This window comes from Anser cygnoides, chromosome 26 (genome assembly GCF_040182565.1).
Source record: "Anser cygnoides isolate HZ-2024a breed goose chromosome 26, Taihu_goose_T2T_genome, whole genome shotgun sequence".
Classification (NCBI taxonomy): Eukaryota; Metazoa; Chordata; class Aves; order Anseriformes; family Anatidae; genus Anser; species Anser cygnoides.
The window spans coordinates 5,375,021-5,402,132 of record NC_089898.1 but is presented as its reverse complement, the minus strand read 5'-3'; the positions used below and the strand labels follow the sequence as shown (position 1 = coordinate 5,402,132).

The 27,112-nt window shown below is 43.2% G+C and overlaps 2 protein-coding genes across 17 annotated transcripts in view; both read right to left on the bottom strand.

The window, feature by feature from the left end:
- Window positions 1-1,781: 1,781 nt before the first annotated feature.
- On the bottom strand, window positions 1,782-16,939 carry NFU1 (NFU1 iron-sulfur cluster scaffold). Of its 2 annotated transcripts, XM_048053990.2 has the most exons (9): window positions 16,834-16,939; window positions 14,531-14,637; window positions 11,381-11,516; window positions 8,717-8,783; window positions 7,783-7,897; window positions 6,581-6,644; window positions 4,294-4,468; window positions 3,384-3,472; window positions 1,782-2,641 (listed from the first exon to the last, which is right to left on the bottom strand). In XM_048053990.2, exons 1-8 carry the CDS (start codon window positions 16,878-16,880, stop codon window positions 3,425-3,427), a joined length of 759 nt encoding a protein of 252 aa, XP_047909947.2. In that variant the 5' UTR covers window positions 16,881-16,939; the 3' UTR covers window positions 1,782-2,641; window positions 3,384-3,424. The 2 variants fall into 2 exon arrangements, with proteins under 2 accessions (XP_047909947.2, XP_047909946.2); XM_048053989.2 differs by having other exon boundaries at window positions 1,782-3,472.
- AAK1 (AP2 associated kinase 1) overlaps window positions 11,486-27,112 on the bottom strand; it is a 96,646-nt gene continuing 81,019 nt past the window's right edge. For 14 of the 15 annotated variants that reach the window (XM_066983519.1, XM_066983522.1, XM_066983523.1 and 11 more), the window contains one exon: window positions 18,090-24,324. In XM_066983519.1, coding sequence (XP_066839620.1) covers window positions 23,171-24,324 — 1,154 coding nt within the window. In that variant the 3' untranslated portion in view covers window positions 18,090-23,170. Of the gene's footprint in view, window positions 11,517-14,530; window positions 14,638-18,089; window positions 24,325-27,112 lie in introns of those variants that run through there. The other variant, XR_010826653.1, reaches the window with a different exon arrangement.

Sequence of the window (27,112 nt, the reverse complement as noted above, 5' to 3'; positions counted from 1 at the left end):
AGAATTTTACACAGAGAGAAATCTAGCTCCATGTGTTTATTCTCGAAGTGGCTATTTCATATTTTCCCCATAAAAAACTAGATTTATCCCCTACGTAACTTGCTAAGTTATTCTGAGTCTTGCTGAATGTGGCTTTACACCATAAAATAATTCATACCAATGCAGATGTGCAACTTAGTACCAAAGGAAGAAATGTGAAGACAGTTTCCCAAACCATCTCTCTCACACAACCCTTTTAAGATAAACAGTGTGGGCCACAGTCAGGAAGAAGTACCCTCTTTCCTCCCGCAGCCTCAATGTACTTCAATTGAAATAGAAGTTCTGGCCACAGTCCTGAATTCTGGATGGACTGCATCTATCACCTCCTGGAAAAATGCGTATTTTGTGATTACTAATATGACGCATATTGAATATTAACATCAGGTAATGTCAGCTGTTTCTTCCTGGTATGTTGACAGCACCTGCTCCATAAATCCTGTCAGCGAAGGCTGTGGCTGTTGATAGCCTCATACCATATAAAATAGTGTTATCAGAAGACTGCCTAAAAGACAAACAGGCTACTTTCTCCTTGAAGCATGGAATGAATCACATCCTGATCAAAAGCACATCTCCACCTGTAAACAGTTTCAAGACAGAAAGAGTATAGATGGCTATAACCAACTTCTATAACAGAGAGCACTAGAGTAGCTTGGGAAACATGAATGATTTTTTGTTTTCTCTACCTGAAAGTGGTGAAAAAAATCACTGAATGACAGACTAATTTTACACAGCAAAGATACCAACATACTTTTTCTCTTCTTTAAAAAAAAAATAACAGAATATGCAGTCATTTCTATTTTAAATGTAATGACTGGCTGCAATTTTTAGAAAAACTGAACAGTCAAAACCACCTTGCTGACCTGAATGTTACAGCACAGTAGTTTCCCAGCTCCCCTAACTAAAGAGCCCTCTTTAAAAAAAGAAAAAAAAAAGAAAAAAAAAAAGCACTGACAGAACACCATACACTGTACTGCCACAGAGGACACTGGCCACCTCATTAACTCGTAGGCTAAGCATTGAACAGCCATTGCTATATTCCCCTTTCTTCCTCTGTCTCTGAATGCAAAAGGTTTTTGGGTGGGTGGAGGAGGCGGGACACCCCTCACCATCGGGGCTTCTTTCCATTAACTAAGCTTTTCCATTGAGATCGGAAGGTTCGCACGGTCTCCTAACAATATGATGTTTTTACCCTATTGGGCTGTCATAATATCAGAATTTATGGTTATTGCTAATGCTGTAGATAGAGTTGAACTTTGTCTCATCCCCCTGAACCAGTCCTCTCCCGTGTCACTGAGAAATGGATCTCAGCGGTTACAGCAGTACTGAACGCAAGGGCTGGTCCTACAAAGTACAAACTGGCACTCAGCCCCCTCCCTCTTTATCCAGAGCTAGAGAGCCCCTCCATCACTTCATGCAGGACAACCACTGATCTAGAAAGCTTACTTTGCTGTGGGACAGAACAGATAGAGGGGGATGGGGTGCAGGCCTTAACCTCTCCCCACAACAGCTTGAAAAACGTGGTTGAGGACACACAGGGCATGTGCTGGACATGCAGTCTTTTCAGTCACAAGATCACAAGGTGCTTAATCTTCATCCTCAGTACATGCAGGCTTAATTTGGTCCTATTTGTACAAATCTAAACCCCATTAAAAACAAGACCAGAAACAGACAACAGCAGAACTGGATCCTTACTGTACCTGAAAGAAATTAGTACTGCTTAATTGAAGAATAAAGACCACATCTGAAGAGAGATGTTTTTATTTAAACACACAGATCAGCTACTTTGCGCTCACGTTCTGACATATACAATGCATTGAATTGACAAATTAGACCTAAAAAAGCTCTGTTTTTTGAGAAACGAGAAACATTACTTGCCGTTCTGTGCTTTGCTGATGAACATGGTGATAAAGTTTGCATAAGCTCTCTTGGATAGTATGAGCCTACCTCAAGGGGAATTTTGTCACCGATATAACTTGTAAGATCAGGCACTGTGTACTTTGTAGTGGAGTTGAAGAAAACATGGTAATTTCAAACCAATTTCTAAATCCGGAGTGGGTAATTTAAATGACAGTAGGTCATTACTCTACATGAAAGCTAAAGAAATATTTTGCTAAAATATTTATTTTCAAATTTCCAACAAGTAATATGAAGTTTATTGTTACCACATGCTGATCTGGCTTGCTATATAAGATTCTCCACTGACTTAATTGATCCCATTTAAGGGACTCAGTGGAATTACACTGGCAAGGAGGGGAACAGGAAATATACCAGAGGCTGTCAAATCCTTGCACGCAGGGAACACTACTACAACCATAAGCCAAATAATGACCGCAAACTCAGCTCAACTGTGGCAGCACAAAGAAGAAATACTATCTCCATTAGGCAAGCCATCTGCTAACGCTAGGCACCAGGAAGAAATTAAGTCCTACACGCACAAGAAATAAACAGAAGTACTTGCAAAGCCTGATTTACGTATTTCAATTTCAGAACAATAAATATTTCTCTTCCCATAGTCTCTAAACTGGAGCGTGTTCTGCTCTGCCACGTCCTCCCCGCACTCAGCCAGGGCAGCCAAGTTACACATAAGCTGCACTCTTTGGCACTGTAGAAGGAACAGGATATTGCATAGGTAAACACATTCATTTTCTTTGCTATCCTGCAAATGTAATTTGTGCCCTTAAGCATTGCACATTCATCTTGATGTAGGAGTATTATGTAGAGAGATCATCTTTTGCAAGTTTAAACAGACCACTAATGGTGGCTGAACAATTTTACTTCTAAGTAAGCTAATTAGTCTTGCTACTTACTGAAGTTGATAAGGATCATTTTTTAACATTTATTTAAAAATATATGTTTTTTAAAACAAACAATTCACTTTGTTTCTGTTGCTATTACTTGTGCAGTGGTAGCAAACAAGTAGATAACTTTCACAAATGATGGCAATATTGCACCCTCTAAAATTAACAGTTGAAGTTATGGGTTACTTTTCACACAAAACTGACATAAATAAAAAGCATTTTATTAAGACTTGATAAAATTAACATTCCTGAATCTCCCATTTATACAGCAGTGGAAAAAAAATATTTAATATTTCTATTGCATAAAAAAAGTCAAGAAACTTTACTTCTGCCCCCTCTTTTTTTTAATCTTGAATTTTTTGTACGGAAGAACAATGAAGAGACATCACCAATTTTAGAAGCCTGCCATTTCAATGCAGGGCATTTAATAAATTAGTGGATAAGCTGCTTAAACTGAGGAGACATTTTCACAGACAGAAGTACAACGATTTTTCTGGCAAGAAAGTCAAATCTGGTTGTTTCTCAGCACAAGGCTGATTTACATACCACGAGAAATAAATACTTATTTGGCCATAGATGATGCTAGTTTAAGTAGAATTTGCTTCTTTCTCCGCGTCATCATCATCATCAACAACCTGAAATCAAATCCAGAAGTAGCTTAGGTAAACAATGTAAACTCTCACTCCTGTGCCATTGCCTAGAGAATTTATTGCATTAAATCCTTGCTGGACTCAAGGGGAAGAGTAGCTGTTCTACGTCACTGAATGACAACGGTGACATGAAAAACGTAAAAAAAACTTTCAACCAAAAATACCATCTGGAAATACGGCTGAAATAACAGGAGCTGGTCACATTACTACAGAGGCCACTAGAATCACTGCACCATATCAAATTTTTAATGAAAAAGCAAAAGAATCTACATTGGAAGGGACAAGAGCTTGTCCTTTACTACCACAAAAAATCACTAAAGCTCAAAGGTAGCAATCACTGGCTAACACAGTTCTGGGCTCCTCAACAAAGAAGGAGATTCACATGCTGGAGAGAACCCAATGAGGGATCACCTCCTTCAGCCTGCTGGCACCGCTCGGGGACACTGTTAGTCGTCTTTGCACATCGCTGGCTTATGCTCAACTTGGTGTCCACCAGGAGCCCCGAGTCCTTTGCAGCCACGCTGCTTCCCAGACAGGCAGCCCCCAGCACATCCTGGTGCGAGGGGCTGTCCTTCCCCACGTGCAGGACTTCGCTAAGTGCCAAATCTTTTGCTAAAGCACAGCTCCTGGCTTACAAAAACTGCACCTATATATCCCGTACTTTTGCTTAAACTGCCAGCCTGGCATGCTGGAAAGGCAGAAAGACCCCGCCTTTTTTTTTTCTTTTCTTTTTTTTCTTAACACCCCCTCCCCTCTCCCTCCCCCCCAATTTAAACAAAAGCAGCTATTATCTCACACCAACCCACCTGTTCCACGCCTTCTACTTCGGGGATGTAGAACTGGAGCATGTTCTGTATCCCATTCTTGAGGGTGATGATGGAACTGGGACAGCTGGTGCACGAACCCTGCAACTTCAGCTGCACAATCCCATCTTCAAAGCCTTTATAAATAACATCGCCACCATCTTCTTGCACTGTTGGCCTGATGGAACACGATACTCAATTTAAAATAAGTGTAGCTTTCTTCTAGGAATCTTAAGAAGAGTTCAATTTAACATACACGAAGAACTGGCATGCTAGAGTAACTAGAGCAACCCTCTTTCTCTACAACCACCTGATTAAAATTTCCAACAATTCATAATTTGCTGGACTCTCACATTCATGGCTACTGTCTTTTTATTGGATATTAAGCAAAACATATTTGCAATGAATGCAGTAACATGCAAAGAAATAGTTGAAATTCTAGGGGTAAGCACCTTAGAGCAGAGCTTGATCCAGCCTGCAAAGCCCTCTCCACATGTGATGATGCTTGCCTCAATTATGCACCAAAATCCAGGCAACGTCCATCATATAATAGGTGTATGTCCACCATATGATGCACGTGCATCTGTTACATGACTAGGGACAGGGATAAACAGCCCTTACATCCTTCCATAAATAAATACACAGTTTACTGTAGTTTACATAGAACACTAAAAAACACCAACTATATAAAAGCTTAATTCTGCAAGTGGTTGAAGAAACCAGCATCTGTTAAGATTATATCCCAGTACTCATGGCATTTCTGCAGCCTGGTCTCCTTTTGCAAACAACAAATGACCAGCCTTGTAACTGCATCCCCATAGCAACGTTTTTCCAGACCAAACTAAAACCATCCCATTACTCTAAAAGAAGCTTTTATACTGATTTCCAAAATAACTCTTTTTAAGAGCTACACTCCTAACAGAATAACCTATGAATCTGACACATTTATTAACAGCTCACCATAGCTAATTATCTCCATTCCAGAAAGTCAAAGAACATGAATAAAAATTCCTTTTTTTTTTTAAACTTTAAATTAACTTTTTAAAACACCCTGCAGAAACTTTCAGATCTCCATTCCTTCCGTCCTGCACCTTCTTACAACATTTTTGCACATATTTTTGATTCACCAAACAATAAGGCTCTGTATGTACCACTGGCTTGTATATAGTTTCCATCAGCTATCCTGCTGTATAATGAAGTAAGATGCACTGCTGCTGATATTCTCATCAACAGCTTCTTGCTCCACCAGGGAGGAGAAGAAAGAAAGAAAAAGGCGGAAAGAACCAGTGATTTTGACAGAAATTCTGTGAATTTTAAGAAGGGCTGCTGGTAACTCAAGGACAAAAATACCATACAGATTTTAAATGACCACATGCCGAGCCCAGCCAGACTTACTGAATGCTACTTTCTGTCATGGTTTTACGCAAAAGTGTATTTCAGTAACGTTTCAACACTTACTGCACACATCAATACACTTTGGAAAAAACGTTCCATCTTATTTCTGCTTTTCTCCCTCTTTCCTTCCAGAGAAACCAACCAGTGTTAGACTAAACACTGCACCTAAAATGTCAAGTTGCTTATTCCTTTCAGGTCCCTTCAGTAAGCAATTAATGAACATAAAAATATTCTCCAGGTAAACAACACAATCCGAAGCCACTCTTGAGACTTCATTAGTTACAACCAGACTCTAAATTCAAACCATGCTAAAATACCGATAAAACTGCAGCAGAATATATAAAAAAAATAAAAAAAATAAAAATAATAATATAAAAATAATATAAAAATCCAATGAAGACCAGACAGCAAGGGAATTCTGCTAGTAAATTTTTCTTACAGTATGACACAGGAAAGAATATAGCCTACTTTGGAATACTTGGAAGGGAAGGACCAGTATAAGACAGAGATGAATGTAACAAGAGGAAAAACGAAAGATGTCACTGTAAAAATGAAGATTATTTGTGTTGTTTTCATTATTTAGAAATAACCAGGTTAAACACAATGCTTAAAAGCTGCTTAAATGCACTCCAGAGGGTAAAACTCTACACTATTCTGAAATCACTCAGTAATATGGACTCTGTTCAGTACATAGTTTGCTTTAACAGGAAAACTAGATAGAAAATTTTCAGTTAGAGGAAACTGCATTCACAACTCTGGCCAGTTCTGCATTTAAACCCCCACGCTAGATACTGAATTGTGAAATCACATATACCCAGAGAAAAATGGACCATTCTCTAAATAAATCCAAACCAAGCCTATCTCAATCCATCTAGCAGCAACGTTCCTGGTTTACCTTATTCTTGTATCCAGCAGTTCTTTAATCATTAATACTACTTCATCATCTTCTTCTGATGGAGCTTTGGAAAAGAAAAAAATGCAAATCAGAACATGGAGAGAAGTTTGTTATGATTACTAACACTGCATAACTATAACAGCAGAGTGAAATAGCATAAAACCATTGCTGAGATGACTGAAACCAAATGTGGACGTCTAATTCAGTGTATGTATCTTTATCCGCATCATCCACATTCACATTCCAGGCAGTGACTGACATAAGACAACGTTGGCTCATAAGCACCAAGCGAAGGCCTTAACAGCAGTGCCACCTTTTATAACAGCGAAGACAGCACACAAAAAGAAGAGAAAGAAAAGGAAGCAACAACTACCATTCATGGGTTGGAAGTGTGGGTTAAGGCAAGGTCCTCTGAAGATTCATTGTTTCTGCTAAGGCCGGCACAATTTCGGGCTCCATGTTAGTCTCACAGAAGCATTTTTGAAATAACTTTTTCAACTAAAATAAAGCCTATCTTAATATTGAAATGAAATCCAGACAGAGAAGAGCAGAGGGGAATTATAGTCATCATCTGCCTTAAAACACTAGGGGAGGAAAAACTGTACAAGCTGGTAAGTTGCAAACATAAAAATACAAGACAAAATACCGTCCTTGCCTCAAAATATAAGTTAGTCTCAATTATTTTCTATTACAGCTTGGAAAGGACTTCTAAGCACTTCTTGTTCATGTAAGACCATAAATCTATCATTAACAAACGGACGTTAAGCCAGGACACTCCCTTCTGATTTAAGAGGGGAAATGAAAACCCTTGTAGGTGCCCACGTGGAAAGGATGTGCAGCAACACCCAATAGCTTTCTAAACACAGCCTCAACACTTGCATAAATATTTCATGCACACAAAGTACAGCAGAACATGGGCCATGCTGCCAAAACACATAGCTCAGCATAGCTCCTGTGAAGGCACACTCATACTCCAGCAGATAAAAATCAGGCTTCATACTTAGAGTTAAGCAACTCTTTTAGACAGTTCAGCATTTCTTCTGCTAGGACATGTGTGTTCTGAAAATTTTTTCCTGTGTTAAGCTTTAGCAGCTCTCACTTTAAATTCTGTTGCGTGCTTTTCTGAGGGATAAATGGAAGCTCAGATATTGCACAGACTAAACCCAGCAGCTGTTGGCCGCTTCCTTAAGCATTTGAGTTACCTGTATCTGTCCTAGGCGCCTCTTCAGTAACTACAGGTAAACCAGAGGCAAAGAAATCCATTATAGTTGCATAAATATCTGGTTTCAGCAAGTTCCAATCCAGGTCCTCACTCTCCTATGAGAATCAGAAGAAAAGCGATTAAACAGAACATCTGCTTCCTAAAAATAATAAAATTAGATAGGGATTCCTCTTATGTTAACATCATAAAGGTTCTCAGGTTTCATGCACAAGTCCAGCTTTGCCAAAAATGTTTAAGACTCAGAATAATCAACAGAAAGTTTTCCTTGCTTGCAAGCCAAGTGCTGTTAGAATATTAGCTAAAAAGTGAAAAATAAAGTTTCCTAAATACATTACTTGCCACTTCTTTTTTTTTTAACCTAACCAAACCATACCAAAGACTCAAGTTTATTATGGTTCCATTTGATTTTGAGCCAAAGTATAATTCACTGAATTGTCCGGGGCTCCCCATGCAGCAGGAGCGTAACTGCGCAGTTACTACACATCACCTTATCTCTGCTGACACTGAGTGCCACACCTTCAGTAAACACAACGCTGCCCGCAGCGCACCTCGTTCCGGTCACGCAGTCGCCTCACGAGAGGTGTTCTCGGGAGGTCACCAAACCCAACCGCCCGTTCAAAGCAGAGCCAGCTTCCAACCTGACCAGGCTGCTCAAAGCTTCCTCCAGCCCAACGCTGACCATTTCCAAGGACAAGGTATCTACAGCTTCTCCAGGAAACCTATTCCAGTGCTTATCCACATGGTGAATTTTATTTTATTTTTAAATATTACCTGCATTTCCCTTAACGCCCTTGTGACTATTGCCTCTGGTACTTTTGTTACTTATCACCCAACAAGAGTCTGACTGTGGCCATTGACTTGGCAGGTGAATCTCAGGTCGTGTTTCAGCACATGTGAACCTACGTTGTGCTTACCTTGGTGATTGTGATGAAGTCTGGCCCAAAGAAAACACTTTTAACTCCTTCAATTCTGAATAACTGCCTGTTAAGAAAACAAACAAAAAATACAAACGTTTCAGCCAAACTCCTAACAATTTATTTATTCATTCACAGAAAAAAAAAAAAGAAGTTCTAGAATACATTTCCAGACAGAAACAAGCACAAAGAGTGGAAACATTATGAGAAACTGGCATCTAATTCACCTACAGCACAGCCAGGAGCTCCTGCTGTGAAACAGCGTGGGTAGTCAAAGTGCACATCTTTCAGGACTTTTCCACAAGCTATGTGAAGAGAGTTACTCTCTCTCCAAATCTTATTTGGAGGCAAAATGATATTCTATGTATAAAAATATATTTGATCAGCATCAAAACCACTTGGTACCTATGGTTTCAGGTAGGATGAGTGCAGATACACGGAAAAGTTCCTTAGATTAAAGCAAGCTATTTAAAGTAATTGAGCTCAATATAAACTGCCTTCAATTTCACTGGAAAAAATGACAACCATTGCCATTCACTAAAAAGATTAGTGCCAAATGGTCCGCAAGGCTTTAACACACCAATTCACATTGTGAGCAATCTTGTATATTTTAGCCATTTTTACAGTATATAAAAAACTTGGACATTTAACATTCATTCTGAATTGCTTGAGATGGCCCCATGCAGCACCCAGCACCAGGTGGTACACTAGCACACATCCAAACCAACACAAAAAATGTAGATGATAGGAAAGAGCACCCTTCTGAAAATATTTTAAGTATAAAAAGCAGAATGAGTCTAAAGACCCTTTTCCACAAACACTTCATTAAAACCCAACAAATTAATCTACAGAGTAAGTGTATAATGCTACTTGTGAGAGTTTAACAAAAAAATCAAAAAAACACGTTCTAAATAAGAAGCATTGAGAGTTAAACCTGTCAAAAGGCTGTAAGCTTTTTTTATTTTTTTTTTGCATAGTTGAGAGAAGAAAAGGTACTCTCTCAAAAGACTGGAAAACATCAAAAACCACAATGAATGCAGGAAACAGAAATCTTATCACAAAGGTATTTGCAATGAAAAAAATGACAGAAGAGATTTCATAATACCCGTCTGAATTTCCACATGCAAAAGTTATGCATGCAGTGTGTTTTTACAACATTAAATCAACTGGATTTTAAAGTTACTGAAACAACAAAATTAAAAGTGCACCAAAATATCTAAGATCAATGAAATACTTCTCACTCCTCTCTCACCTTCTAAAAACTTTTATTACTTCTTTGGAAAATATTTCATTTTAAAATAAATGATTACTCTGTTTACAAAAAATGTGGTTCATCAATACATACAGACTTTTTTTCCATTAACCCCCACAACACACATAAGCTGCCCTGCCACAGTCCACACTCTAGCACATACATCGTCTTTGATGAAAATGTCTGTTTGCAGATGTATGACAACACAAAGGCACTTTCCGGCAGCCGTTTGCGCTCTGCAACCTGATGTACTTTAGCATAATCAGATCCTACTGTTTCAGCATTGTAGTAACGCATTGTGATGTCCTGGAAAACATTTCACATTGTATTTGTTACTTTAAGTCACAGAGCTTTCCTTGTAAAGATCCTGTTTGCTCTCAAACAATGCTACCAGAGACCTTTGGCAGCACTGAGCTGTGCATCTGATAACCCTACACCTCCTGGACAGATCACATCAAGTAGCTTCTACTTGCATACAGTTCTTCCGGTATACACAAAGACGACTTAATTTAGGACCTCTGGATGGAACTTATTGCAGCCTTTCTGGACCTTATTCTCCAAGTGCAGCCTTTACACCCATGTAACAGATAAAGGAAAGTTTATATTCAGAGGCTAATGGCAAAGAAGAAAAAATAGATGCTTCCAAATACTTACAGAGAGACTTGTGACGATGCTCCAAGCCCCTTCTACACCACGATGATATGAATGGATTACCTGCTTAGTGATTCTTACTTCAGGTTATGTATTTTGGTACTGAAAGCTGCAACTCCCAAGACTTGTTATAAACTCAGCCTGAGAGAGTTGGCCAAATTTGGCCACATTCCTTTGAATGAAATATTATAAACCTTTTGGGAAGGAAAAGGTTTATAATACCAGTTTTGAAATTCAGGTTAACACTAACAACTGCCAAAGCAACCTACTACATTTAATTCATAGCATTTGGGGAGTATTCACTTCCTTATGTTGTGTATTTCCCAATTCTGAAAAGTTGCATGATTTCTGAGTAACTCCTGGAATTAGGAATCTTCCGATTGGAGCAGTTTTGCAAAATCAGGGCCAGAGGTATTACTTATGATGCAGCAGCTGTTCAAGAATCCGGGACTTACAATACCACTCAATCCAACTGCATAAACCAGACCATGATGCATTCTGCTTTGACAGAGCCACAGGGAGCACAAACACACAGAAAGACTACTTCGATAACAACAATCTGCCCAGCTTCCATTTTATGCTCAAGAAAAGAAGCACCAAAAACTGAAACGCAACCAATCTGCTCCTGAGTACACTGAGGTGCAGGACAATCAGAAGCTGCATCTAAAACATCAGTTGTAAACACACAGCCCACATTGGTGTGTCCTGTCCTGTCCCATCTGCCCCCCCCCCCCCCCAAATTATGATGTGTTTAATAATACCTTGCTAAAGGTGAGCAAAATGCTGCAGCAGGTGTGGAAAACTCCATAGTCCTTGACTCCAGTACTTCTTTGCCTGGAATAAACTTCAAACTATTTGGATTTGGTGTGTCCTGAGTTTGAATAAACATGCATCTTACTGGAAAATTAAAAAAAAAAAAAAAAGGACAAAAAAAGAAGAAAGTTAATGTAATCAAACCTAAATAGCTTAAATGGAAGTCAAGGATCCCAATTTCCTGATTACTTGGCAAGCCAAGACTGAAGACTCACTGTGCTATAACCAACAGCAGCCTGAGCACCAATGATAAACAGGAATACATGAAAGGATCCAGGCTAACAAATACAGTAACATTATCCTATAGGAAACAAGATAAGTGGAATCTTGTCTTTGCTTCTTTTGCTAACTTGTATTTACTTAAAGGCAACTGACTACAACAGTATCAAACCGTGGGAGGCTTGTGCCATCCTCACTTTCTACAGAGACCAAGAGATGCAACCTTCATTCCTTTGCTGTGCTCAGTTTACTTTTTTTATTTTTAAATCTTCAAATGCTGTGAGATCCCTGTCCAGCATTATCACTTCCTGTTCAAAGTAAAGGCTCAGCGTAAGTTTTACTAGCCCTCTCCTGAAGAAACACAATATGGAAATATATTTCCACATATATATTACAATATATATTACATGTATATTACATGGAAATAGTCTCAAGCTGCACCAGGGGAAGTTTAGACTGGATATCAGGAAAAATTTCCTGAAGGAATGAGTGGTTAGGCCTCGGAACACACTGCCCAGGGAAGCGGTAGAGTCACCGTCCCTGCAGGTATCTGAGGTGTGTGGACAGGGCACTAAGGGACACGGGACGGTGACAGGACTTGGCAGGTCAGGCTGATGCTTGCACCTGGTGATCTTGAAGGTCTTTTCCAACCTAGATGATTCTGTCATTTAGGACTTTTTTTTTTCAGTCTTTCAACATTACAGTTAGAGTAACCATGCCTTCTTTTAATATTTATCTGAGGGTGAATTACTATAAGAATCACCTGTGTTGTAGAAATTGAACCAACCCAAAAATTTAAAATTAAATGGTAAGACCGGTAAAGATAAATTTTTACTAATATTCCTTTTGAGTTGTAGGTGTTTCTTTCATTATAAGAGTCTAAAAAAAAGAAAAAAAGCCAAAACTGATTTTGAATAAAAATTAAATATTCTGCATCTAATGGTGTATGTTTAACAGTGTATTTTCCTGTAAACATGTCCATGCACCATATGCTTGATGTTCTACTAAAGCCCAACATCAGGTAGGGACAGTCCCACTCCTTCTAATTCTTTCTAGTTCTCCTTCTAACTCTTCCTACACATGAAATAATTCAATGACACATGCACAGACAGCAAAGAAAAAATGCATTTTAAACCCCAAAATACCTAGTAAATAATATTTATAAAGAAATTATTCTGGAGAAACTGGCTCACATTGCTTCAAAAAGGAGGATTTAAATCAACAGAACGAGCTGACACATTTCCTAAACTGCCATTTTGCTCTTGACTCCCTAGCATTAGATGACAAATCACACTATTTATAAATCACCAGATTGTTACTGCATGTGTCTCTCATCACAACAACCCATTTGACTCCAACATACACAATGGCCAAGTACACAGATACTACTTCTTTTATAAACAGAAAACAGGCTTAGCATGGAAGTACTTAGTTTCAACATGAAAGGAACAGTCCTGATAGAACAAGTGACTTGTCAGCTCTCTCTGTGGGGACGGAAGAACTGCTCATCTTCCAGGTCCTGTTGGCATCCAAAATCACATCCAGCACAACAGTATAATTGCAAGTAGCTTGCAGCAGAGGATGTGGATGGTGTAAATAAAATACATTCTGCCAGCTTTTTGAAAGCCATGGGTCACTAAAAGCTATGCAGTGTTCACATTAGCATCTCAAACACCCTACACCACAAACGGCTGTATCAGCTCCCAGAAGAGGTGCCTGGGTGAGTAGACACTGTATTTTGCACATATCTTCAGCAGCTGAAGATCCACCTTACCAAGGCCAGGTTTTTTAATCATTAATCCACCTGGAGTTCTTTGCACAACGGTGAATAACCCATTCAGAATTTATTGTTGGTAACTGGCTGTATTTACAGCTAACATCTGCATTGTTTCTTTTAACCCTCCAAGGAAGGCTGTATGCTTTCTTGTTATCCTGATCTGCAAGCTGCTCGAGGTTAAGAAAATACCAGATAGAGGCAGACTTTGGTAGGACACTTGCAGAAGCAGGTAAAACACCAAGTCAGAGTGCACCTGTTGCAACTACATGGCTAGAACTGAAATAAAAACCAGGTGCTGGACCAGGTAGGATTAGACTTGCTCTGAAATCAAAAGTAAAAATAAACGTATTTTTTTGTTTGTTTGTTTTGTTTTGCTTTCCCTTAAACTCTTTTTGCTACAGCATTAGAAAGCAGCTGCTAAATGGTAAATCCCCCAGGCAGCTGCAAAAGCGCAATGTTTTTCTGCACTGCAAGTTTCAGACTTTTGTTTCTTTTTGCTGAGCATACAGCCTTCCAAAAAGCTGTTAGGAACAACAAACTCAATCTTAACCACTGCTTTTTCTGAGTAATACCAAGTTACCCTTGCAGGTGATATTAATGGAGAATGACATTAATGCACCATACATGGGTGCAGATTCAAGGGGAGGAAAATTAAAAGAAAACATCATAGGTCTAAATATGGAAGGCTCTGCCTTCATCCTTGCTGGGATAGGCAGCAGCTTAATCTTGCTGAGCTAAGGAGCTGACACAGGACAGAGTGTTACAGGAAGTCTCTCATGAGGGATACAACTACACTAAGGCAAAATTCAAATTAAGAAATGCAGCAAAGCACGAGTATTATTTAACGCCAAAATCCCTCGTACATCTTGGCAGATGAATGCCATAAAGAACGCACATCTAATCAAGCAGAAAATGAGCCATGCATGTCTTCTCCCCAAGCTTCAAATGTCCAATTGTGCTAGTACTTCATTAAAAACCACCTAGGAAATCACCCAGGAAATTTTATCACACTCACATTTTAAAAAAGAGTGGGCTTTCATTATTAACACAAGACATAAAATCCCACAACGCATTAATCTACTTATTTTTAGCTTTTATTTACCTGTATTATGCAATACTGCAGATGGAAGAAATGACTTCTTCTGTGCAAGTTGGTGGAAAGGCTGTTTAGTTGCCAAATTACGATCTTTTAATACTGTACGACAAAACCTAGAGAAAAATCATAGTTTTGTTAAGAATTTCCACATTATAAGTTTGTACGTCCCCAATACCCCAAAGAAAGTTTTTCCACATGCTCCAAGAAATCCCCAGAACCCAGCAAGACACCCATCAACCTTGATTCAAAGTAGCAAGCCAGGTCAGACTATGAAATGCCCCTTACTTTTCCCCCTCTTCAATGCTCCCTCTTGCTCAGCAGACCTAAAATTGGAATCTAGACTCCTTCACAGTCACTAGAGACAGACAAATTGCCTCACATATCTGTAACAGAAAAAGGAAGGTCACCCGAGAGGAACCCACTGAAGAAGTTCTGACCAAGAACCTGGACATCTAGCTTGGACAAATTACCTAATTTTCTGAACATTTCAGACAGCTGAGATGAGCTCCAAGCACCTAAGGCTAAATAAAGTCCAGATTTACTGCTTTACTCTGGCTGGTTTGGCTGGTCAAAGTCTTTCCCATGTGCCTCCAGAAGCCTTGGTGTTTCAGAGCAAAGTAAAAACTGGAAAATGGAACCAAAACCCCCTCGTGTCAAAAGTAGCTCAGATAAATACTAATATGCAAATAATTAGTTATCATCCGGTTTCTCTCCTTCTCATCAGATATAAAAGGGGGAAACAGGCAGATGAAATAAATCACATCTGCAGGGGGTCTTACTGGGGAAGAAATTCTCTCTGGGGGGTCAGAAACCAGAACAGAGGCGCTACACCCAGGTGCAGATTCCTCAAGCACAGGAACAGGCAGAAAGTCTCTCCTCACAAAACTGACCTTCCAGCTGTGGGTGGGGGAGACAAATAAAGAAAAGGTCTAAAAGGTCTATTTCCAACCTAAATGATTCTATGATACTTTTGTGGTCTTGGTAACAGGTACAGAGACCACAAAGGGATGCGTGTCCCCCAGTTCTCCTTCCTCCCTTTAGCTTTAGGGAATGAAAGGAGATGAACAGTTCTAACCCCACATCCCTGCTACACAGAGCCCACAGCCCGTGCTCCAGTTGTAAAACAAAGCAGATGGAAGAAAAGGGATTTTTTTCATCTGCATACCCCCATTATCTGTGTACAGAAAAAGAAAACTACAATCGATCCTCTCCCCTGTTTGCTTCTTCCTTACGAAACACTAAGGAATGAGAAAGTCCACAAGAAACTAAAGTGTAAGTGTACAATTGCAGGTATTTCTTTAACATTCTGAAATATGAAACATTCTGAAATGTTCTGAAATATTAACATTCTGAGTACAAACATACATACAAATACAGTATATAAGCTGCTCACTGACAAGAAGGGCTCGCATACCTCTGGGCAAGGCAAAAGGAAAAGGAAAGAACTAATCCCCCATTACTAAAAGCTCAGTCAATGGTCCCAGTACCCACGATTGGGAAATTACCTCTCCTTTCAGTCCCCAGCAGGGGCTTTGCCTATCACTACGTGGTCCATCGTGTGTCGGGGCTTTGAATTTCCCCTTCCTGTGCAGACCCGAGCAACTGTGAGGGAAATTTCCCCTCGCTGCATGACCCCAAGCAAGTGCGGGGGAGAACATCACCCCTCAGTGCCCGCTCCTGACCAGAACGTGGGGGCAATCACCCCTCAGTGCCCACTCCTGAGTGGAATTCGGGGGCAAACACCCCTCGGTGCCTGCTCCTAAGCACGCTTTGGGCAACCACCCCTCAGGGCAGGCTCCTGAGCAGAACTTGGGGGCAATCACCCCTCAGGGCACGCTCCTGAGCGGAATTTGGGGGCAAACACCCCTCAGGGCACGCTCCTGAGCGGAATTTGGGGGCAAACACCCCTCAGGGCACGCTCCGGGCAATCACCCCCCGTTACTCCCACGTGTGGGCGCAGGGGTCGAGCAGCCCCTCAGGGAAGGGCCCTCAGCACATCCGCGCTGGGCAGAAATTAACGCCCGGCCGCTGTAATGGAGCTGAGAGGAAGAAACAGCTTTTCGCCGCCTCTCCGTAACGACGAGGAGGAAGGGGAAGAAATAACTTCACCCGCGGCCGCCCTGCTGCGGCGGGGAAGGGAAGGGGAAGGGGAAGGCCGAGGCGAGCCCGGCGCGGCCCGGGAGGTCGCGGTACCGCTCGCTGCCACACGGCGGGGAAGAGACGGGGCGGGAGCGAACCCCCCGGGAAGCGCCGGGCTCCCTCCTCGGGGCCGGGGCAGCGCGGAGCCGACGGGCCCCGCAGTCACCTACCGGCCGCCCAGCCCCGCAGCCGCGCCGAACCACCGCGCGGCCGCCATCTTGGCGCTCCTCCGCCCCGCCCCAGGCGCTGCCGCGGCCCCTGGCGGCAGCGAGGCCGCTGCGCTCCCCGCCTGCGGCCTTTCCTTGCGTCAGCATTTTTGCTAAAAACATCAATTTTTCTTTTTATTTTTTCCTTTTTTTTTCCCCCTACCCTTTCAGGCCGTTCCTGCCACCAGGGTGACGAGGTCCCGCTGTGCGTGCCCAAGCTCCTGGCACCCACCCGGGAGGAGCAGCAGCGGTTCCCCGAGCGGTTTTTGGAAGCACGGAGCAGGCCGGGTGTCACTCCCAGCCCGCGGCGAGGAAGCCCATGACACACAAAACGCCTTTCTTTTTCCACGTTACAAGAAATTGTGAATCCAGCCCGCTTCTGAATGCCCTTCCTGAGATGGGGCCTGCAGAAGTTAGAGGTCGTGTACTTGGTTTGATCGCGTGATTTTTGGGGTGGGAAGCTCTTGATTTTGCAGATTGCAGCCACTGTGGACCCCAGGGCTGTTGCCTAAGGACGGAGAGGAAGAAGAGTTTCCCTTGGGAGGAAGGAGACTTTTGCACTTTCAGAAAAACAGATGCCAGTTTGTGTGGCTGCAATTATATTCCTGCCAGTTTTGGACCAGAAAGCCACTTACATTAGGCCAACTATGCCTGCTTATTCCATTACAATTAAGTAATACAACCTAAAGTCCCACCAACGTTCCTTGAACAAACTTTCAGCTCTTCATTTCAGCGATTCCTTGCTGCATTGGCTGGATTCACTGTGCCTTGGCACGCTGCAGAGCTCACAGCAAGCACGCTTTCCCTGTGCTTTGCCAAAACCCATTTCCAGCCCCCCCCCGCCTCCCACAGCACACACGTGCAGCTCGGGACGACCCGTGCAGCACGTCAGCCACGGCTCACCGACCCCTCCACTCGTGTGCAGCGCGTCCTCTTTGGGCATGGGTTCGTTGCGCATCCTCCCTTGCAGCAGCTCCTGTGTCTGCAGGGGGCTCGACAGCTCTGTGCCACCACAGCGTTGCCCTGGCCATGAAGGCCCCCATTAAGCTGGAATATCCTCAGCTTAAAAGATCAGTTTGACTTTGCAACTGCCGAATAAAATAGTAGAGCCAGGACAGAGTTCAGTACCTTAGCAGGAAGAACTCATTAAAAATAAGTCTTTGTATCTAGCAAAAATATTTTGCACGGAGGGAGGAGAAGAAGGCACAGGAGAGACAAGGTATTGTAATCAGGTACAGTTTTAATAGAATGTACATAAGTTTACAACTTGAACATTTCTTCATAGTGATTACCAGAAACAGACGATCACACCTAGAGTGCAACACTCAACTCCACCAATCTGCAAGTCAGAGGTATTTCCAAGACCGCTACGAATCACTTTAATAACAACGTGGTTCAAGCAGAACACTGCTCTTGCAACATAAATCACAGAGATTGCTCATCACAGTCAGCAGAGGCCACGAACACCTGCAGCTCCAGCTTTCCGCTCCATGCGGAGACAATGCTCCTCCACTGACAGTAGGAGTTGCTTTCACTGCTGGATGTGGTGTGCGGAGATGCTCAACCAGTTGCAACCCCTAGTGTTTTCCTGCATCAAGCTCCCAGCCCCGACCACAGAGACACAGAAAGCCCCCTGCCCTCCCTGTGCTCGCAAGCAGCTCACTCTCCCTTGCTGCGGAAGAGAGAGTAGGGTCAGGATAGGGGACCAGCAGATTGCCGGGTCACCACCATCCTTCCCACTTCTCAGGGGGGCTTTTCTAGCCGTGTGTGACAACCTTCACCCTATGCACAACGGAAACTACAGGCCGGGGCTTATTTTTGGAAACTCTAACAGAGCTGATCAGGTTTCAGGAATGCATTTCAAAGACTGGAACAAGATTTCACTGTCAAGATACCTGCTCTAAAAATGCTTTGGAGTCTTTTGGTGTACTGAAAGGCCTTAACACTGTGAAAAAAAAAAAAAAATTCAACTCCCCAACACAAGAGTCTTTGGTGGAAGCTGAGTTAAAGTAACCGATTACCACTTTGGAGTGATTGAGAGTTCAGCAATTAAACAGATCGCGCTCTGTCTTGCCTGATTAAGTCACTCTGAAGATGCGCTCCAGGCAGCGCGCATCATGATTGCTCACGCGGGTTTGCTGTCACGAGCTTAACATCACCGACGTGCTGCATGCATACCGTGCAGTACGGATTGAGTGTGTGCTGGCTTCAAGAGACTAAGATTGTAAACTGAACGCCACACATGACTAGTGCTGAGATGAGAGATGGGGAGAAGTCCCAAAAATACTGCAGCAGGCTGCAGCAGGCGAACCCTGGGGCGGCTGGTCCCAGTATGTGCACTTGTGCAAATGTTTCAGCAAGGAGGCACAGAGAGCAAAGCCTGTTGCCTTTTCTTTTCTTTTTTTCTCCCCCCCCCCTTTTTTTTTTCATGCAGAAACTCTGCTTACTTGCTTTGAAGCGCTATGTTTCTAAGTGCATTCAAGTTAAGTTGGCAATGGATAAGAACCATGTCTAAGATTGTCACAGGACTGAAGTGGTAACTGCGTCCCTCTGGCCATGAGGTCTCCTAGGAGACCCAGGGCAGCTGGCAGAATTTACTACAGCTTTAAAAAAGGTGAAACCAGTGGTTCTGTTCAGAAAATTGACTTTAAAATGCTGCATTGAGGCCATACCAGTCTTACTGCATTAACATCAGCTAGGTGGCAAAGCAAGCTATAGGCACTATTACTCCATGAGCATTAGAAACTGTAGCTTCATAAAATAAGGAAATGAAATTTCCACTTACAATACATCATGCTGAAGCTGCAGTACTGGCCATGCAGAATTAGGAGGAATATAGGCTGGAAACTAGAATGGTATCAGACTAACTGGTATTGAAATTCAATTTTCTGACTGCAACCTGAAGTCCCATTCCTTCATAGCTCACACACAGATTCAAACAAGCTCTCGCCCCATCACCCCCCACATATTTTTAAACCATTTAAGCACTAGATGCATGCTGGCAGGATCATTAGTTTCTGGGGCATGGTTAGCTTGCTCTGCGTAAAGTGCTTGAGGAACATAAGCTGCCAAAATGCTAGCTGGAAATTCAGCCTGACCCAACCTGAGCCCGTGCTGCCGGTGAGCCCTCGCACCCAGCTGCACCTCTGCGTGCTCCCCGTCCTCCCATGGCTGGCAGCGCAGGACAGCGAGGTCTGAACGATACAGGGCTCACCTCCGCCTCACTGATGTGAGCACACGTGTGTTGTTTTTTTTTTGTTACGTGAGACCTGGATGTGGCATTGTAAATAGTTTCACAGAATTATCCAAAAGCCACTTTTCAAGTAAAAAAAAAAGAAAGAAAGTAAGGAGAACATGAATCCAGTTAGCAGAGGTAATACCTTGAGCCCACATCTTATTTATATGTGGTACCTGCTTACTCCAGCAAAGCATATCCTGAGTGCACAGATCCATCCCTACACCGCCAAGCCCTGACCGTCCTTCCGATGGCTTCCCAAGTGAATTTAACAGATTAAGGCCAAATTCAGCCTGCTGGCCACATGCACAGCCACGGCACAGCCGTGTGCTGAAACAAATCTACACCCTCATGCTTAGCCTTCTTGGTATCCCCTGCATTTCACAGTTTGATATCACGGTCCTCCTTGGCATATCTCACTGATCCAATCCAGCAACAACCTGCACGGTCAATCACTCTCGGGTATGTATTTGAACAGAAAACTCAACGACAACAAAATGCAATGAACTACAGCTTTGGCTTCACTGAAGGTCTTAAGGGAAACCCAGAAATTTCTTTGCAGCACTTTATCTCCCAGAGGCGGTGAGGAGCACGGGAAGAACACACCTGCAGCAGCAGCACACCGGGGCTATGCAGCAGAGCAGGGCAGGAGGTCCAGCTGCACACAGCCTCCGTGCCTCCGAGAGCTGTCCCTCCCCTCCGCAGGGCTTTCAACACCTCAGTTCCACTTTCTCTCTCTGTCTTCCAGGCAAACCCAATGCTGAGTGCTCCCTGCAGTAACATTTGGCTTATCGCTTGCAACTGCAGGTTTTGGAAGGGAACTGAGACTGGGGAGGGGATGGGGAACGCAGAGCAGTCGGTAACTCCTATCTGCACATGCTTTGCTTGTCATCTCCTGGTGCTCCGGACTTTTCCATCCACCCTCCCCTTACTGCAGGGCTGAAAATTCAGCAGAGACCTGAACTGTGTTCCCGTTCACGTGCACTGCTCTGTTTTGTTTGAGCAGTCTTCATGTGCATCTGTAACAAGCTCGCTGAGTTCCTGTGATGTTTATTATCTGGACATTAGTCAAAGCTATGGATGGAGGTGGTGTCTGTTTTTTTTTTTCCCCAAAAAACTAGACTGAATTTGGCTGCAGCAGCTTTCACTGGTGTGACTCCAGCACATTACAAGGAGATACATCAGCCCTTCCCTCCCCTAGTGGGACAGTAGTCCCGAATCTTCTGAGTACAAGCACATCGGTAAGAGGGCAGGACAGAAACCTCCTCCATTCGCAGCAGGTCCTGACCACAGCAACCTACCTCAGCAGCCAGCTCCAACAACTCCCCCACAAAAGCTCAAAGCCACTTTTGAGAGAGCCCCAAAGGCAAAATCTGTCCTTTATCCTTTACGCAAGGCTCCAGCTTACAGGATAAGGATCAAATTCACTTGGGAAATGGTCACTGCAAGGCTTTCGAGGGGCTTGGCAGAAACTCCTGGAGTCAATGGGGAAGCCCTTGCAAACAAAACAACTGGAGATTGTTCTTGGGAGACCTTCTGCAGCATCAGCACCTGTTAGGACGGAGGACCACTGCACTACAGAGGCATGAGTGACTGCGAGCCTAAAGAGCCCTGCACCTGCATGCTTTGAAACCAGACAACACTTACAAATACATAGCTGCCACTGGCCAGAAATAGCAGGACCAAGACAAGCAATGCAACAGGCACTTTGCAGAAACAAAGGCAGGAGGTTTCACTCTTATCTCTGCCTCGTATTATTGTGAAGAGAGGGGAGCAAAGTCTACTTTATTTCTGCCTAGCGGCCAGCAGGTGACAAACAGCTGGAGTAAACCTTCCAGACTATTTTCCCACCAAACACTATATTGGGATTCACTACGTCAATGGCAGAACAAACAGGAAGAAGATGTCTTTCTCTTTGGGAATACGGTAGGAAGCACAAGATTTCTGAAGTAGGGCAAATGTTACCAGAGAAGACTGAGTAGATTTTGTTTGGGTTCATCTTGATTGATAAGAAAACAAAAGGCAGAACTGATGAATCTAGAGTCAAGTTCTCTGCTAGCATATATCAGTCTAACCGGATTGCACCCAATGCAGAATTACACCAAATGAGGTATGCAGATCAGGACATCTGTCAGGTTGTTTCCATAATAAACTTTTCCATCAGGCATATTTTTAATACTGTAATAATGCACGGCTCTCTCCTTCACAACAACAACAGCAAATTTCTGGGTCCTACGCTTTGGCATAAACCAGACAAGATACATGCATGTCAAAGTTTTGCTTGATCTTTTGATTTTCCTAGTAACAGCAGTGGTAGCAGCCTGACAGATTGCTACGCTGAAGTTTCAATTCTCGAGCGTCTGAAAGACAAGCAGTGGAAGTCACCGAGTCCTCCTACCGACTGCTCCGGGCGCTGACACACTGCGCTCTGCACATGGCAGCGAGCTAAGAGGTGCTGCACGCGCACTGCCACGGTTCTGCTCACCTCTGCACTGCATAGACCTGGTGCTAGGCATTGCGTATTGTGCATAAAAACCCACAAACACGCACTGTACGTGAGAGAATGAGCCTGGAGCCTCAGCTGCCAAGGTTGCCAGTGCTACCAGCAGCAGAACGTCACCTTGCTGTCCTCCAGAAACCCCCGCTGCTGGGAATGGAGTCCCAATAACCCTTCAACGTGCGAAATCACTTCTTTGCCAGAGCATGAGCCAGTCCCGCTTGACTTGCTCTGTAATGAATAAGCCTTCTAATTCATCTTATAACGCCTTTCCCCAGCCAGAAAGTATGGAATATTACTGTTTTGGAAAAGCATCTAAAAATAACTGAGGGTGGCGTGGAAGGCAGTGAGAGGAGGAAGGTAAGAAGCAATTGAAAAGGATATGAAGATCCTGAGAGCCAGGCATTCAGATTAGCTAACATAACTTAAAATGGTTCAACTATGTATCACTGCAAATAGAGTTCTGACCAAATAATAATAATATATATATATTGCTATGTCATTCAATTCAACTAAGAGGTCCCGAGAGAGGTGTTCTACAGGAAGCACACCTCCCAGCTCACAGCAGATTAAGGCTTTTGCTTTCCTGCTTTGGAAGGAAAGGGTGCTGAAGCAAAAGGATCCCCGTCGGGCAGTTCCGTAGTCCTGGAAGACAGAGGGGCAACAGAGACAGATCCTGCTATTGCCTGTCTGTTGGTCTGAGAAACCACTTTGTAAGCAGCTATGGGTTTGACTTCAAGACCTTGCCCATCTTCTGGACTGTAGTGACGGGAGTATTTCGACAAGGATTGTGGACGGAAAGGCTTGTTAACCATGGAGCCCAGGATGGCTTCTTGTGGAAGCACCTGTCCTTGGTTCCTCTCACTGGGCATGCTGCTGTGGTCGGGCTGCACACCTTTAGAAGCGATGTTCTCCTGGGCCTCCATCGCTCTTACAGAAGAAGGAGGAAGATTGGTCGGCTGAGTAAAGCCTGCAGAGGGATACTGAGGTCTTGCCGAGGCCGTGGACCCACGAAATGCTGTATCCAGGCTTTGGAACAGAGGGCTGGCTCTGTGTTGGACATCGCCTGCTTGACTTATGAAAACAGGAGGTGTGAACTGTTCCTTAGGCACGCTATGAGAAGTCAACTCTTCCATGCTTTTCTTTTTTGTGAAAGGGGCTCTCAGAAACACATCTGCTTCTTCTGGATGTCTGTGAGCCATATTGCCCTTGGAGATGAAAGGAGCTTTGGTAAAGACATCCACCTCATCAGGCACTTTTCTCGAGCTTCGGAAAGGAGCCGTGGCAAAAACATCTGGTTCATTAAAAACCTCCCCAGAGTGCGACTGGAAGGCAGGGAATGGCATCTCCCCTGCTCTGACCTGGGAAGATTGGGAGTGGGCATCTTTGGAAGCCTCCCGTCTTTCCCTGGGCCCAGCTTGCAGGAACCCTGGGCCCAGCTTGCAGGTTTCTTCCTCCTCTTCTGAATCCATCAGTAAAGGCCTGGACCCACTACAATCCAAAATATCTCCTTCATGGTCTGTCCCCTCTCCTTCACTGCTGTAGAAGGAGCTGTTGCTTGAAGGACCATCTCTTGCTAAGTAGTCTGCCTCTGAGTTGTGCTGGGTTTTCACCTCTAGCATCTCAGACTGACCTTTGTACAAAGCAAGTCCATCACTGCCAGAAGGTCCTTTACAGAGATCAAGAGCTACAACTGGAAATAGGGCTGGATCCCTCTGCACACCTAAAAATGCAAAAGAAAAGTGTTACTCAACAACCTATATCTCTTCAGTCATAAGAACGAATGTAAGTTCTTATTACACAAGCAATGTCATGAAGTTCAGATTTAAACCACCACCACACATGGAAAATGAGACGGAGAGGGAGGGCAAATAAAAGAAAGTAAAAATGCCAGGGAGGGTATTTACTGCACGCAAGCTGACACAACTCAGCACAGTCTCACGACTCAGGGACACCACAAGTATAAGTTTTCAGGAGATGGATGATGTTTGACAGACGAATGGGCACACTCAGCACCACTCACAGAGGTTTCTGTGCCACCCACAACCATGACCATCAGAGAGGTTTGCACTTTGTAGCCCTGCTGCCTGGGGTGAAGCTTCAGTGAACTGTTCTTGTCATTTTATTCTGCACTGTTGCTTATCGCCTCAGGAGTGCCCTATAAACAGATGTATGGCTTGGCATAGCCTCTCTTTCTGTGAGCCATCCCACAGATACATGGAATCACACTCGGGCATGTAAAATACGCAGGGATGCCTTACAATCTGCTAAATGTCAGCCTGTAGCTTTTAATGAATTCTGGTAACTATAGCAGCGTTATTTTAAACCACTGCAAGACAAGTGATTTTAAACAATCCATACCATGATTTCAAATGAAGTGTCTAACATAACTATAGCAATCTGGCTTGCTTTTGCATTGGTTTAACAGGGCAATGCAGGGTGAGGCTCGCAGAACTGCTCTTTTCCAGTTACAAGAGCCCAAGATTGGGTTGGTTTTGCCTTACGACTCACAACAGACAGAACAGAAGATATCTTACCTTCAGAGAACTATTGGCAGGTTAGGAGTATGTCATTGGACTCATGTTAGCAAAAGGATAGGAAAAAGGCACATGAGAACTAAGCAGTACGAATTGCAGGAAGAACGGGTGGGGTGGCGTGGGGGGCAAGGTGGTTTGGTGTCCACTGACCGATGGACAAGCAAGGTACTATCCAACCACCCCTGTGGTGACAAAATAGCTTTACCATGTCCAAACTCTGCCCAGATTAATGGTTTGAACTTACACAGCCATCACAGGCTGCAAGGCACTTTTTCTTGACAGTCTGTAGACGTACGCAAGTTAACCCATTCTCAGCCATTTCTTAATTAAAGACACAGTACTCATTCATTAGGCATCAAAATTGTTATTTATTGGGAAACTATTCACTGCAATACATTACACTGCTAAATAAAGACAGTGTAGATATGTGAACACTTTATGTTGCTCTACAAAAATACTATCTATCTTTCCTGAAACCCATGTTGTCAGCAATGATTTAACCTTAGATACTAATCTGTTAGATTACAGGAATGATGTGTGCATGGTTGTTTTCTTCCAGGAGGCTGGTTATGTATTTTACCAGGTATTATTGTGAGATTCCGAGAATACACGTGGAAGCAGACCAAGACCAGTTGCCACACCGCGCAAACACCTCTGAATTACCCAGTCCTCATTGAGATAGAACACAGAGGAAAACAGGAAAAGCAAAAACGCATTTATCATAGTGAGTATTATGCCAATGCAAACCAATTCAGTTTTCACAAGAACAGCACAAACAAGTCATTTGAAGAATTTTCTTTTTAAAGAGTTACGTGCCTGAGTTGTATCTGTGTTCATGCAAGTGATGACATTTGGGACAGAGTTAAGAGAAAGGCTGACAGGATATAAGCCCCAGTTGGTGGAGAGGTTTTTTTTTTTTTTTTTTCTTTTTTTGAAGCAATTTTTTCCTTTGCTAAGGCTAGTACAGGAGTTACAAATTACTCTGGGGAAAAAATGAAGTGATGTTTAAGTAGGAACTCGTTCTGGCCTTCAATTAGGAGCTGGTTTCACTTGAAGTTGCTAGACAACACAGCAAAGAGACTAGGGTACATGGTAATTTAAAACCAATGAAAATTGGTACAGCAATGTTAAAATCTAGTAGGTTACCAGAGAAGCTGTGCAACTTACTGATGGAGAGGAGCACCATCTACACCCTGACATTGCATTTTTCTGACACTGAAGAAGGCAGACCTGGTTTCCGGACACCACCTCAAGGTAACTCATCTCAGGCAGCTTCCCCCCATGTCCATGTTCTCGCTTTCCTTCATTTTGCTTCACCAAGAGAAGCAAAAGGCAAAGTTACAGTCTCAGGAGGAGCTACGGCAGCATCACTACAGAGAAGACAACATCATGGAGCATTTCACTGCAGCTGGGTGCGTGACTGACCAGACCACGGCTTAGACCTCTTGCAGTCAATAATCTTGTATGTTAAAAGGCCTGAGCTATGCTCAGGCACAAAAATGTCCAATCAGACAAAAAAAACACAAAACATAAACCCTTTGTTAGTGCTAACCCGACATTTAGACAAGAAAAAGTCAGGGGATTCCCATAAGCAGCCATAGCTACAGCCTGTGCAGCTGAACTCTTGGAGGCTCGCAGAGCACAGCCTTTAGGATGACAGAATTTACGTCGGCCAGCACCGATGGATGGGTGCACAGGTCTGCGATCACAGATGATCGAGAACAAAGCACTTGAGGGGCTGCTCCACATTAAAAAGTTTGGCAGTTTTGTTTGGTGTTACAGCAAAGGAGAGAAAGGGTTGCCCCACGAGGCGTTAACAGTATGACTGTAAAGGGCAAATCTCATAAATTTCATAAAGTGCTTTTCTGGTTGAAGCTCTGGCCCTTCTCTGCAACAACTGGGCTCCTGTTCGCACCACAGGCACGCTCTGCAAGAGGCCTGGAACAATACAGGCAGATGGCTGCTGGAACCAAC